At 31.5% G+C, this 14,084-nt stretch overlaps 3 protein-coding genes across 4 annotated transcripts; 1 reads left to right on the forward strand and 2 right to left on the reverse strand.

The window, feature by feature from the left end:
- Positions 1-417: 417 nt before the first annotated feature.
- Positions 418-1,906, forward strand: mRpL46 (mitochondrial ribosomal protein L46; the record flags this gene model as incomplete). Its single annotated transcript, XM_018462309.1, has 4 exons — positions 418-667; positions 856-1,221; positions 1,405-1,547; positions 1,646-1,906. Coding segments are annotated over exons 1-4 (828 nt in total), but the record flags the coding sequence as incomplete, so codon positions are not given.
- Positions 1,907-2,911: 1,005 nt separating this feature from the next.
- Positions 2,912-4,952, reverse strand: LOC108731798 (probable 18S rRNA (guanine-N(7))-methyltransferase). Of its 2 annotated transcripts, XM_018462303.1 has the most exons (5): positions 4,788-4,952; positions 4,608-4,645; positions 4,342-4,520; positions 3,217-3,643; positions 2,912-3,083 (listed from the first exon to the last, which is right to left on the reverse strand). In XM_018462303.1, exons 1-5 carry the CDS (start codon positions 4,824-4,826, stop codon positions 2,939-2,941), a joined length of 828 nt encoding a protein of 275 aa, XP_018317805.1. In that variant the 5' UTR covers positions 4,827-4,952; the 3' UTR covers positions 2,912-2,938. The 2 variants fall into 2 exon arrangements, with proteins under 2 accessions (XP_018317805.1, XP_018317806.1); XM_018462304.1 differs by lacking the exon at positions 4,788-4,952 and having other exon boundaries at positions 4,342-4,506; positions 4,608-4,623.
- A 2,488-nt stretch (positions 4,953-7,440) lies between these two features.
- Positions 7,441-13,715, reverse strand: eIF4A (eukaryotic translation initiation factor 4A). Its single transcript, XM_018462318.1, has 8 exons — positions 13,624-13,715; positions 12,226-12,343; positions 10,852-10,999; positions 10,578-10,687; positions 10,207-10,482; positions 9,192-9,643; positions 8,563-8,754; positions 7,441-7,510 (listed from the first exon to the last, which is right to left on the reverse strand). Exons 1-7 carry the CDS (start codon positions 13,644-13,646, stop codon positions 8,610-8,612), a joined length of 1,272 nt encoding a protein of 423 aa, XP_018317820.1. The 5' UTR covers positions 13,647-13,715; the 3' UTR covers positions 7,441-7,510; positions 8,563-8,609.
- Positions 13,716-14,084: the final 369 nt, after the last annotated feature.

The raw sequence follows: 14,084 nt of genomic DNA on the forward strand, positions 1-14,084 counted from the left end.
ATGGTACCAAAAAGCGATAATTATTAAATGCACTTGGAAATTGATAGTTTACCTTTAAGATAGCAAGCAAGCGGCAAATGATACGAATTGCGAAGATGATGAGATGAACCAAAGAAAATCAACTGAACAGAGGTGGACTTGCAATACTGATGTATATTAATCGTATATTTCACACATTACGAATTTTTGATACCTTACAGAATGCTCACGCGACTACTTCTCGCATATAAAACACATTTTCTAGATTATTCTAGAAGATATTAATTACGTACATTACAGATCGCGAGAGAAACAAATGACATGATTGCGGCGCAGTGATCTATCGAACGATATTGCGATTCTCGAAGTGTCGGATGGTCAAGATATCGAATCGATCGTAACGATCACTTTTGTTAAGTTAGGTTGACCAAGGGGTTAAGTTAGGAAAGACCAAGCCAGAGAGGCCAATTCTTTGATTAGGTTATGAAATAACTAATAATATAAAAGGTCTATTTTCTGACTGAACTAGTAAACATTTTTGGAACTTAAAGTAAGATAGATATATGTTTGACGAAAGCGAGAAAGAGAGTTTTGGTGCAGTCTTATGCAAAAATATAAAACAGACTTAAAATGTTCAAACAAATTTTTCGATCTTTCGGGTCGTATAGTTTAAATCAGATTTTACCGGGTAAGCAAAAACAATTGGTTTTTTTCTCTTCTATTTGAATATTGGACAACATTAACTTAAAAAAGCAACAATTCTAGTATTGTTAACCTTCAATTGGACTATTAACAATATAATGTTATGTAGCTATGTAACATAATGTCATCTATAATTGTGCACTAATATCTCACAATATTAATTTTTTTATGCAGATACATCAAAAAAAGTTACCACAATATATCTCAGTGTCATTCAACATCGAGATACTCGGACGTTTAGTACCATCACATCTACGAAAAAATGGGATTTATACAGCGCTGTTTGTTTAGAACGTCATCCAGTTATAATACAATCAATGCAAGAAATAGAGCTGAAATTTTATAATATGTTGAAAAAAATTGAATATGAAAATAGTTTCAAATCTGATTACGAATTGAGAAAAGAAAAAGAGAGAGAGGAACAGAAAAACCCAAGCAGCAAGGAAAATACAATAAAAACCTTAGTACAAACTGCACAGGATTTTGAGGATAGTGGTCAAGAGGAATTAAACAATTTTAAATTTGCGCCAACAATTACAAGTATGCATTAATTTTCTTTTCATAATAGAGCGTAACATTTTATTAAAAAAGCAGAATATATGTTTATAAAATAAATCATATACAAATCTTTATTTCGTGAATCATAAAAGAAATTATTTTATGTATTATAAGTTTTAATACTATTTTTCTTATAAATAAGTTATTTATATGCATTATTTTTAGAATTTGACGAACAAAATGTAACGTCAACTTTAAAACGTAAATTGGATAAAAATTTGCTTTTATTAGTACAACAAAAAGTAGGCAATTCACATTATTGGATACCTCCACAAGGCATTCGAAAGGAAGGAGAGACAATGAGACAAGTATGTTTTCAATTTTTTTTGTACGACTAACTTGATATGTGTGAATACTTCAGCAAGGACTAAAAATATGATTTGGTTAAAAAAAAATTCTTTTGCAGACTGCAGAGAGAGTATTACAAGATGCATGTGGTGCAAATATTAAAGTGAAGTTTTATGGTAACGCACCTATCGGTTTTTATAAGTACAAATATCCCAAAAAGCTTTGCGAGCAAGAAAGTTATGGTGCTAAAATATTTTATTTCTTGGCAAAATATATAGATGGAGATATCACCAATAATGTAAAGTATCAGTGGTTGGATAATGAAGAATTAGAAAAAGTGTTACCTAATGGAGTACAAGAAAGTATTTCACGATTTATGTTATTTACTTAAATATAAAATATTGAATTTATTCTTCGTTTTCTTATTGTTAATATAATCTATTTCTAGTAATATTAATATTATTAAGAATTCCTAATACTCTTTTAATATTAAAATGAAGGAACATATATGAGGAGCAGATTTTCAAAATGCGTTTTGTCCAAAATTTGTAATTTTCAGAAAACGAGAAAGAAACTAGGCACGCAAGAAAATTATGCATTTTACAGAAAATAATAATAGGCCTGTTCTTTTTAGCTGAACTTTGTACCAATTCATCTTTCTTCCTTTCTTCTCCAGGAGGAAAGAAGAGGAAGAAAGATGAACTGGTACAAAAGTTCAGCTAAAAAGAACAGGCCTAATATGCCAATCAGTATATGTGAAATATTAAACAAAGTTGCTAAACAATTACTAAAAATATTAAACAAATGCATTTTGTTTGTCTTTAATTAAAAAACATAATGCACTTTGAAATGTCTGTTTTTTCAGCACATAAATTAATGATGAAAAAATGCTTTCTGAACATCTCAGAGTAGCTTATACTACGAGTCTTTCAACACTGAACATTATATCTCTAACTAAAAAAATAAAATTTTTTACAAACGCATTTTGAAAGTCTGCTCCTCATATATATATTTTCATTGCCATAAAACACCTTAATAATTTTGAATTATTGTAAATAATATAAAGTTGATAACATTTTAATTGTTGTCTCTATATATCATTAATCTAATATTTGAAAATAACATAAACATGATAATTTCTTTAATAATAAAGATATGTTCAAAATATTTCCATAAAATTTAATAATTAACTATACATAAATGTATTTATCGGAATATTATATACATCTATATATATATATATCATTTTTTTAACACCTCTATTATCAAAGAAGCTATCATATTCATATTATTTTAAAATATTAAATTGATGATAGACAAAAATTAAGATTTTATAAAATTTATTATTTATAATAATTCAAAATTATTAAAGTATTTCATGTTAATGAAGTTATGTGTAATGAAGTACATTTTAGAATCGGCCAGATCTCTTTCGTCCAGTATATTTGGAATTATCTCTAACTTCTTTTCCTTGCCGTCGCCGCCTTTCTTTCTTTTCTAAAATCCATTCTCTACTTTTCTTCAGTGGTTTACCTCTGGCTTTCTTTATGTATTCCCTATAATATAAAGTGCGTAAAAAAATGACTATTTTTGGAAAGTTAAAAATATATATATAGTTTAAAAATATTTTTAAAAATGAGAGATTGCAAATTACAAGATAATAAAAAATGAATAACAAGAAATTCAAACCTTTTAGAATTAGCGACAGTTTGTCTATCTTCGTTATCTACTCCTAATGCCTTCGGAAGCGGAGCAGCTCCCCCAGTCATTAAAACTAAGAACATCTTCTTTGCTTTTGTGCTATTTGGAAAATCAACGACCACACCGCCAAAAAAGCCAGCTTTTGTAGCTTGTGCTGTGATTAATTCAACCTGTTCACTGTTCTCTGGATAAAATTGTAGTACTGCTCTTGCATTCCTTGATAGACATGCATACAATGTTGAGAAGAATTGATATAAACGTTTCGTAGGATTGTGTGAAGCTTTGCTTGCATAACATAACCATTGAAGTGCAGATATACTAATAGCTCCATCAAATGTACCAGCTTTAAATGGCAATCCTTGACCTACATCTCCCAGGATCAAGTCACCATCTATTTCTCTTTCAATAGCGACATCTAAAATAATATATTAATATGATTTTGTATACATACTATATATATATATATATATAATAAACTTTTTAATGAAGATTTTGTTCGAAATGTGCACCTCTTGCAGCAATACAAGCATTGCATCTGTCAAACACGGCTCTTGTAGCAGCCAGGCACTGTTCTTGCGATATTCTGTTCGCTGCAGCTACGATACGATTTCTCAAATGTTGCTCTGATTGAATAGGCGAAGAATAAACTTCTTGCTTCAGAGTACCCCATGCATAGAAATCTAATGGCGTTAAGTCGGGCGAACGAGTTGCCCAATGTACTGCTCCTCCACGTCCAATCCATCGTTGTGGGAATTTTCTATCTAACCAGGTTCTAGCGACTCTGCTGTAATGAGCAGGGCATCCATCTAATTGAAACCACATTTCAGTACGTTGTTGTAATGGGATGTTTTCTAAATAGTCAGAAAATTCATTCTCCAAGAAATTTAGAAAACGGTCCCCATTTAATCTTGCAGGTAAAAAAAACATTTTTTTTCGATTTCTCTGAAACGGAGCAAAAACGAGCATATGTCTATAGGACTTTTTTTCTTAGTTTTTTACTCCTCTACACGCTCCCGAAGTTTTGCGATTTAATTTGGAAACACCCTGTATATATGCATTTAATACTACATGCTATAGAAAATATTGTTAAACTATCAAAATTAAAATATTTACCAAGCATAGCCGAAGAAATATCAATGCCTATCCATACATGTCCCTGATCTTCCAATACGCTACCACTAAGGCCTGATCCACATCCGATATCCAAAAGTAAGCAGCTCTGATCTTCAGGTAACAAAAGAAGTTCTATAGCACGTTCAGACATGTGTATTTGGATTTCTATCATACGAGAACTGTAAAAAAAAGGATATTACATAAATTTTATTACAAAGATGTAATAGATGTAGGTACATAATTTGTATAAAAATTATGAGACGTACCTTAGAGTATATTTATTAGCTTCTTTTTCATCATAATACTGTTACAGAAAAAATGGAATTAGCTTCTCCTTCGATTTATTAATATAATTTTTTACCTTTTATTAATTATAAATGAAAAAATATATAAAGTCAATGTGTGAGAGAGTTTACAATGTAGTTTTAATAAAGTTTGCAACTTACCACTTCAGGTGGTGCCATAAGCTCTGGACGCTTAGACATTTTGACTAACGATATTTATTCGCTTTTCAGTTCAATTTTTATTTTCTTTTATATCTGTTTTAAACTGTGTTTTGTTCCATTAATGATTAAATGACAATTAACCTCTAATAATAAAAATAACTTTAATTAGCATCAATATTATTGTATTGTTAATATTTCTAATTGACTTTTAATATTTCTAATTCTTATAAGATTTCCAATTTGTTTGAGAAGTCAATATTTTTTTTCCAATATGCCAACAGTATTTTTAACAAATACACGTGTCTCGTCGAACACATAATAGAACCTAACCTAATTTTAGACAGTTGACATAAAGCTGTGTTCCACTTAACGCTCAGAACGCTCGCAAGCATCGTTTGTCCTTGTTTAATATTTGATAAATGACAAAGATGAAATGATTCCACGAGCGTTGTGAGCGTTAAATGGAACGCAGTCCATAGATTTGTTCTTTTTGCTTGTACTTTCCGAACACAGGGCGATTTAGCCATTTAGCGGGCTCAACAGTTGAGTGAGCGCTCGCTGTTATTGGTCGCGTTCAGCAGACTCAACTGTTGCGGAGCGGATCAATGAGCTCTCGCTGCTATTGGATGATCTAAAAGAATACACCAATAGCAGTGAGCGCTCACGGATCCGCTCCGCAACAGTTGAGTCTGCTGAACGCGACCATTGATGTATTCTTTTAAATCTGAACGTCTGATTGGATGATCTAAAAGAATATCAATAATAGTGAGTTCTACTATTGGTTGACATTACATGGTTGTGCGTTAATAATTCAACCAGATTAGAGCAAACACGCTCGGCCCTCAGATAAAAAATGCTAATAATTGATCGATTTTATATGATTCCGCAAATGATATTAAATAATCCTTTAGAAACGACTTCGATCAAATTCCAATTAATTTAATTAATAATTAATTTAATGAAGCGATGCAATTATTTACAGTAAAACTTTTCATTTTTTCCTTATCCGTAATCTAATTTCTCTTTCAACGCCAAACATTAATAATACTTCTAGTTTTTATAAATATTGCAGAGATCACTCAATTAAGTTTCATCACTCTAATGTTCATTGTAAAAAAATGTAGAGAACTTTAATTCTCGATTTTATTCTTTTTTTATAACTTTTTTACCTTTAGTTCTAAAAACAGAAAAAAATAAAAATTAAATCGAGATTAAAATTAATTTGTACTGGTGAAATAAACTTGTTTTATGTCCATTTCTACCAATGTATTATAGATTAATTTTAATCTTTTTTCTGTATAAAGTGTTGCTTTATAAAATCAAAATAGTCAATTAGAAAGTTTCGAAAATCAATGTTGAAAATTGTTGCATATATTATATATGTTGCATATATTTTAGTCTGTTTTTTTATTCCTGCACTAGAATTCTCTTTCTCGCTTTCGCCAAATATTAAATATACCTATCTCATTTCAAATTCTAACAGAGTAAGTTCAGCTACAAAAAACAGACTCATTGTTGTATCGTTGTACGTATGCCTTGTAAAATTAGAATAAGTCGCAATCAGAAATGTATACAATAATTCATATGATGTAATTGAAAAAGAAAAGTCTATAAGAATACAAAAAAATTCTTTTTTTTAAACTCATTGTAGATAATGTATAAAGCGTGCGAAATTCTCAAAATTTAAAAAAAATTGTTACTATATTTTACAACATATAGTAATTGTGTTATATGATAAATACTTACGACTTAAATAATTAATGTTTTCGTATATCTGTTATGTTTTTAATTTATAAGTTTAATTTTCAATATATATATAATTATACTACAAAATATTTTCATCAAAATGCATCTGCAATTGTGCACTTCAAATATTCTTAAAAATAACGCATATTAATTTCATTTTGCATCGATAAATGATTACAGAACTTTTCGTAATTTTAAGTATGATTTTATATATTTTATATATAACATATGCAGTTCACTTAATGGTATTGATAATACACGTATAAATAAAGGACATTTACGTTTATTATATTCAGTTTATACGTTCAGTCATAAATATTATTTATATGATATATAAATACAATAGACACACAATGGTCCATCCCTTCAAGGTCTATTTATATAATATTTACAAGAATATTTTTAAGAATTAGTTTTCGGAAATTCGAGATGATTTTGCATTAACATAGGACACATTCAAATGCGCGAGCAAGAGGAATTAATGTTAATGCAATCACAAATCAGAGTAGCTATAAAATGTGTATAAGCACCTACATGATTTACTCACTCAAATTTTCGAAAACTATTATTAACACTTGCAAATTTACGATTAATGACGACAATAGAGTATGTGATATCGCAATATTTTTAATAATTTTGTAAAAACACGATACAAAAGTTCTCACAAGGCAGATAACATTTTAATTTAATATTCGGCATTGATATGTGCACGGAAACTTATGAATATGCGATAAAGAATGTTTGCAAAGAATTTTATTGACAAATATAAAAAATCTAATAACTGATCAGCTTTCATTATCAATAAGAATGTAAAAGTATAAAAAAGAAAAAGAGAAAATGTACATATATTATTATAGCCTACACGAAAGGCAGGAGTTTAGAGAGGTAATCGATTTACAAAACTTCGATTTTGAATCAGGAAATCTGGTCTTTATTTCCAAAAATATGTCGCCCACATCTGGACTGTCCAAAACTGCCTGCAAATACAAATAAAAGAAAATTGTGAGAACTTTTTCGGCATATATACCGCAAAACTTATTCCCAACGTGGGAGCACTCGAAAATTAAAAAATCTCACTCGTAACACAGTTTGTCCATTCAGGGTTTTCATTGTGAAATTGGATAAAATTTGATAAGACAATAAAGATTTGTAATAACAAAGACCACATTTTCTTAAAAGGTCAAACACTTTATTTAATAATAAAGGTGTGTGCGCCTGGGATTTAGGATATACAAAATTCATATTATCTAAGCTTGAATATACGTCTCCTTCGGCAACGCTTGTGATTAAAGAACCCCTTCCAATACCCAACTAAACCTCTGCCTAGACAAACAAGTTGTAATCGCGGTGATAGAAGCATGAAATATGAACTATTAAACACAACAGATTTAATCATCCAATTAGAAATATCGTGGGGAAAAATAAGTGGGACAAAAAGTCTTAGAAAACAAGTCTTGAAGATTTTTATGATGGCCATTGGGTTTGCGATAGAATAAGAATATGGACGCATTTTGAGTAATATAAAACTTGTTGCGATAGTAGAAATAAAGTATAATCAAATTGCGCCGAGCTGCGCTTTTCGTATATTTCCTAATTCTATTTACCACTTTGTGGTATATTTTTAGTCGTGGTAATATATCGCTATATTATTGTTAAAAATTAAAATAAAAATATTGATATAGCAATCAATACCGGTAATACCAATGATAGTAATATATTTATAGTAATATTAATAGCGGTAACGATAAGAATAAGAGTAGTAGCAGCAGCGACGGCGGCAATATCGGTAGCGGCAACAGTAGTGATAATTACACTAATAGTAATAATAGTCGTACTATATATACTATCTCCTGTAGCGCAACAGATAACTATTTCCGTAACCTACTATTATAAATCGAAACGAATATGAAAACGTTGGAATATTTTGGTTTAGATCGCGTTTACATAAGCGATATAGTTCACCAACTCACTCAATATATATACTCACACACCATGAGAGATCGATCAGCTGAGAGCTTCTGTCACTTACTTTTTATTATTTTTTTTAGTATAATGGATTATAGCCAATAGTCGGACTTAGATCAGATCAGCGACATTCATTGGCATTTCATCGATGTGAGTGTTGTAGAATTGCTCGATATCTTTCAGGGTTCGTTTATCTTCTTCTGTCACAAAGTTGATGGCCACACCTTTACGGCCAAAACGACCACCACGACCGATTCTGTAAATAATAAAGTAACAAAGATATAAATATGTACATAAATTTTTAAATATAAATATATACATACATAAAAAAATTAAACGCAAATTATATGAACATGGTGATATCACTAAATTCTAACATTTTAATAGCTGTAAAACATGAAGTATGTCTATCTTCTTACAACATAAAAATTATATTATTCTAAAAAATATATCCATGATTTTAATTTAAAGAAAAGAAGTGTCAAAATATAGTATTCCAAGAGATCATAATTGTTGATAAAATTGTTTTAAATTAAAGCTCATAAAATAAAACTTATATATATTTTTGTTTTTTAACATAAGTTTTTGCTCTTCTATTTTTTGCTATTAGAAATTTCTGCTTTGTTAAAATGAATCAAAAATATATACTGCGTTTTCGAGATTGTAATTAAAAAGTATCAAATAATAACTTACCGATGAATATAGTTTTCTCGATTAGAAGGTAAATCATAATTAATAACAAGTGACACTTGCTGCACATCTATACCGCGTGCCAGAAGATCAGTAGTAATCAAAACTCTCGAAGATCCAGTACGAAATTGACGCATAATAAGGTCGCGTTCTTTTTGTTCCATGTCTCCATGCATGGCGGAAACAGTAAAGTCACGTTTATGCATACTTTCTGTTAACCAATCGACTTTACGCCGCGTATTGCAAAAAATAACCGCTTGGGTGATGCTTAATGTATCATACAAATCGCAAAGAGTTTCCAATTTCCAATCTTCACGTTCGACGTAAACGAAAAATTGTTTAATACCCTCTAATGTTAGCTCTTCTTTCTTAACCAAAATACGAATGGGATTCCGCATAAAACATTTGGATACATCCAACACGTCAGATGGCATTGTCGCAGATAATAATATAACCTGGAAAAAATAATTATAAAACATTAGAAATACAAAGGCTGAAATTGTATGCAAGAAACCATGTTTCGATACAATGTGATGATCAATATTATATATGTCGATGAAAGAAATAAACTGCATTTACTGAGATGTTATACTATACATATATGTGCAATATAATAGCATCATGCTGTAATAGGAATTGTAAATTGTTGCTATATTACAAAGATATTAAGAGTGACTAATTGATTTTTAGGACATTATGATTATTATTATTAGGAGTGCTATGCCATAATAATTGTTTGCATTTAGGCCGCTATTATTTCCAAAAGATAACACATTTCATGATACAGAGCATATGTCAATCCAGTGTACATCTGTCAAGAAATGACACTATTACGACGCACCTGTATTTTATAATATATTTGTTAACTTGACTATTATAAGGTACACTGCAACTTTTTCGTCTTGTATGATTTGTGGACTTGTCCAAAAAAGATACTTTCTAACAATTAAAATAAAATTATCTATTAGATAATTGTAATAAAAAATCTACATTCCTCGAAAATATTTTTTATATTTACCTGCACTTCATTAGGTAATAATTTGAATACATCGTGGATTTGATCCTTAAATCCTCGAGAAAGCATTTCATCGGCTTCATCCAGCACGAACAGTTTGATGCTACTTGCTCGAAGTGCTCGTCGGCTGATCATATCGTAAACTCTACCGGGCGTACCGACAACCACGTGAACACCCTGATCCAATTTTCGCATATCTTCACGAACGTTGGTGCCACCAATGCATGCATGACATTCCGCATGCATAAAATCTCCTAGAGCGATAACGACTTTCTGGATCTAAGTAAAAATACAGAATGTTATTAAAATTTAACATCTTTTCTATTAAATACAATTTTTTATTAAAATAAATATTTCTAATGAGCTCTACTTACTTGCTGAGCTAATTCACGGGTTGGTGCAAGGATCAAGGCCTGGCATTCTTTAATACTAGTGTCGATTTGTTGAAGAATCGATATGGAGAACGTAGCAGTTTTTCCAGTACCTGATAGTTAGAAACATTCATTGATATAATATACAATAATATTTTACACATTATATTTACAAGATAATATTGTTCTCTCTCTCTCTCTCTCTCTCTCTCTCTCTCTCTCTCTCTCTCGCTCTCTCTCGCTCTCTCAATATCTGCTCTAGATCAAAATTTCTTACCAGACTGGGCCTGAGCAATAACATCGAGCCCCCGTATACATGGTAGGATGGCACGTTGTTGAATTGCAGATGGTTTTTCAAAACCATAAGCGTAAATACCACGTAACAGTTCTTCTTTCAAGTTCATTTCGTCAAAGTTCTCCACAACCTGTTTAGATTAAATATATCAGTAAAATATATCACTTTAATATTTTTTTATTGTTATTTTAAGTTTATTATCCTCATAATATACTATTTTAGAAGTATTTACCAAATTTATCAATATTATACATTATACATATAATATGTAAGTATATTATATATCTATATACATATATATATCAATGAAAATAATTAAATTTAATACTTTTAATTCTCCTCTGCAATCTGAGTCTTTTTTTTACTCTTTCCTCATTTTTGCTCAAATTTCAATTTTTATTAAATAAAGGTTTTAATATTTGAGTTAAATAATTTGGTGATATAAAAGAGATATTAAAAAGTAACACTGAATTTTTCTATATTTTTTAAAAACCTAGAACAGTAAAAAAAACTTGGGCTGGACAAAAAGATCCAGATTTTGCAGACGAAAAGAGTAAATATAAGACTGCAGATTGAGAATTAAAAATTACAATATATAAGGATTAAAATATTTTAAGTGTTAAATTTAAAAAAAAAAAAAATATACATATATAATTAGACAATTTTTAATAATATAATTAATTTGAAATAAAAAATCACAATAGAACATAATTATTTTAAACAGTTTTTTTACAGTAGAAATAATAAATAATTGGTTCTCTTAATTTTATCTACAGTTTTTCTTAATCAATTCAAATTATTCGCAAGTTATTCACAGAGGACAACACTAGAATATTCTTAATTTGAAACAGATTAACTATTAAAAATCTAAAACATACATCTTTAATATTTTGATTTTTTTGTATACATGAGATGTTCTTTTACTTCAAAATAAATAACCAACATGTTTGGATCTCAAAGATTATTTTAAAAATAATCTAATAATTTTACATTACGTTACATAAAATCTTCATAATATTCTTGAAAGTATTTTTTCTTTAATTATAGGCGTGGGTATAGTAGGTAAATTAGTCTAGACAATTTTTATAAGTATTAAGAAATGTGTATGTATGTATGTATATATATATATTTTCATCAGTTATGTTAATGTTCTTAATAATTGACAAGAGTGCATAAATATGTACATTATAAATGTGCTATTTTAAATACATGTACGTTAAGTATAGAAATTATAATATATACTAATAATGTATTAATTTGTACTAATGTAGAATATCAAAGTATAAACAATACATCTTCCAATAGATAAAAGAAAGCCAAATCTTATCATATTCAGAGAATGCAATAGTCACTTACAACGTCCCAGTTGGATTCGATGACGCCATCGGGATCCATTCCAGGAGGTCCATCGTATGTGGGTTGTTCACTTTCACTAGGACCATTTTTTGAGTCCCCCGGCCATTGATCATCATTTCTGAAATGATAGATAGAATATATTAGAACAAATAATAAGAATATAGATAAGATTAATAATATTAAACGTTAAATCATGAATCACATACTTTTATAAGATAGCTAGTAAGTTTTTTACATTATAAATAAATTGTAAAATATATACTTAATGTATATTTACAAAATACAAAAGATTTTAATTTTATTTTATTGCAATACTTGTACATTAATTTCTGATACAAAGAATACATTTTTGACAAAGAGGAGTCCAAATTTAAAGGGATTAAATTTCTCTGTAGTGCAAAACTTAAAAGAAACAAAACTGTATTGCATTTCTTTATGTCAGTAATAAATAATCGAACTTTACGTAAGAAATTTATAAAGATCTTAATAAAGGTGCACGCATCAGTATTTAAAATTCATCCAAAATCGATAATATCGGTCACGGCGATCAGGCGATGACAAATCACTTTAAATCCACGTGACCTTGAAAACCGAACTTATAATTCGATCCCATGAAATACATCGTCCGTCGAGAACTATACGGTTCGATGGCCATTTTTACGTTTCGCAAGGTACGAGCAAGTCGGCGGAATCGAGCCCGCGTGGAGGCGGCACGAGAATCGTCGCTCGTCGCGCTAATCGCTCTGACAGTGACTCACGCGGAAGCGTACTCCAGACGCGATACGTGTTGTTCCGCCGAGGCCAAGGGGAGCGTGCGACGATGACTATGCGTCCAGCAATGCGAGAGGAGCCTCGGGTGGCGGGTCAGCGCGATTGATTTTTTTTTTTTTCGTCTTCCCGACACAGAAATCGTGCGAAAAAGCGATATTTTCATTACGTAATTACGCGGCCGGATCGGAGAAAACGTGCTCGCTCGTCGAGCTCGCACACACGGAGCGGACGGGAAAGAGAGCGCTTCACCCACGCTAACGGCGTCGGGGCGCATGCATGCCGTTGGGTCGCCGTGCTCGCTCGCTCCTATCGTGCCACGCGGTCCTCCGTCGCGGTATCGCGACGAGGAGGTTAAGCGGCGGATCGACGTGGACGGCGTGGATCGTGGCTGTTAGTCGCGGCGAGGGCAATGTGACAAAAACGAATGCACGCCATGTTGTCAGTCTCGTGTCCCCCGTGCATCCGTCCGATTGCGGTACACTGTTCTTCGTGGACGTATTTTAACCCACGTACGCGCGAATTTCGCGACGCGCGCGGTCCACGACGGTGTCAGCATCACGGTAATCACGACGCGCCGCCAGAACGCGAGCGAGGTACGCCATTACGCTGGAAAAACGTCCAACTTACCTTCGTTCTGCAGTATGCGACATGTTCAACTCGCGAGAGTTCGACAGAAAGGAAGAGATCGAGTGGCGTCACGAGGAGTATTCTGGATTCTACCACTATGGCGCTGCGCACGGTGCACCGGAATTCGGAAAGCACCAGAAAGCACTGGTGCGACGATTTTTCGGTGGACGCGTTAGCTTCGTATCGACGCCGAAACTAGTACGTCGATTGGCTCGGTTGCACCTTAACGAATCGTGACAATCGAATCAGAATTTTTCTCGCAAATGTAAATGATTTTAAAGTTAATTCCACTTGCCGATGGTTACCGCGCATGACGGAAATGACGTTGCTATTCTGGTGCTTTATAGCGCCCCGAAATCGTCGTGGTGGGATCTTATCGCGGGAAATATGAACGACTGGCACAGCACACAAAATTATAATTAAATAATGCGTTAATATAGATTACATTGTAATCATAATTA

The sequence above is a fragment of the Mycetomoellerius zeteki genome, unplaced genomic scaffold, assembly GCF_001594055.1.
Source record: "Mycetomoellerius zeteki isolate Tzet28-1 unplaced genomic scaffold, Tzet1.0 scaffold138, whole genome shotgun sequence".
Classification (NCBI taxonomy): Eukaryota; Metazoa; Arthropoda; class Insecta; order Hymenoptera; family Formicidae; genus Mycetomoellerius; species Mycetomoellerius zeteki.

Coding starts and splice junctions, on each gene's coding strand:
- eIF4A (XM_018462318.1), bottom strand. CDS start 13,646: ATGTCGCATACTGCAGAACGAAG. Junction 12,344..13,623: donor TCGCATACTGCAGAACGAAG/GTAAGTTGGACG, acceptor CTATCATTTCAG/AAATGATGATCAATGGCCGG. Junction 8,755..9,191: donor CGAGAAAACTATATTCATCG/GTAAGTTATTAT, acceptor TATTATTTACAG/AATCGGTCGTGGTGGTCGTT.
- LOC108731798 (XM_018462303.1), bottom strand. CDS start 4,826: ATGTCTAAGCGTCCAGAGCTTATGGCACCACCTGAAGTG. Junction 4,646..4,787: donor TTATGGCACCACCTGAAGTG/GTAAGTTGCAAA, acceptor TTTCTGTAACAG/TATTATGATGAAAAAGAAGC. Junction 3,084..3,216: donor ACTGTCGCTAATTCTAAAAG/GTTTGAATTTCT, acceptor TTTATATTATAG/GGAATACATAAAGAAAGCCA.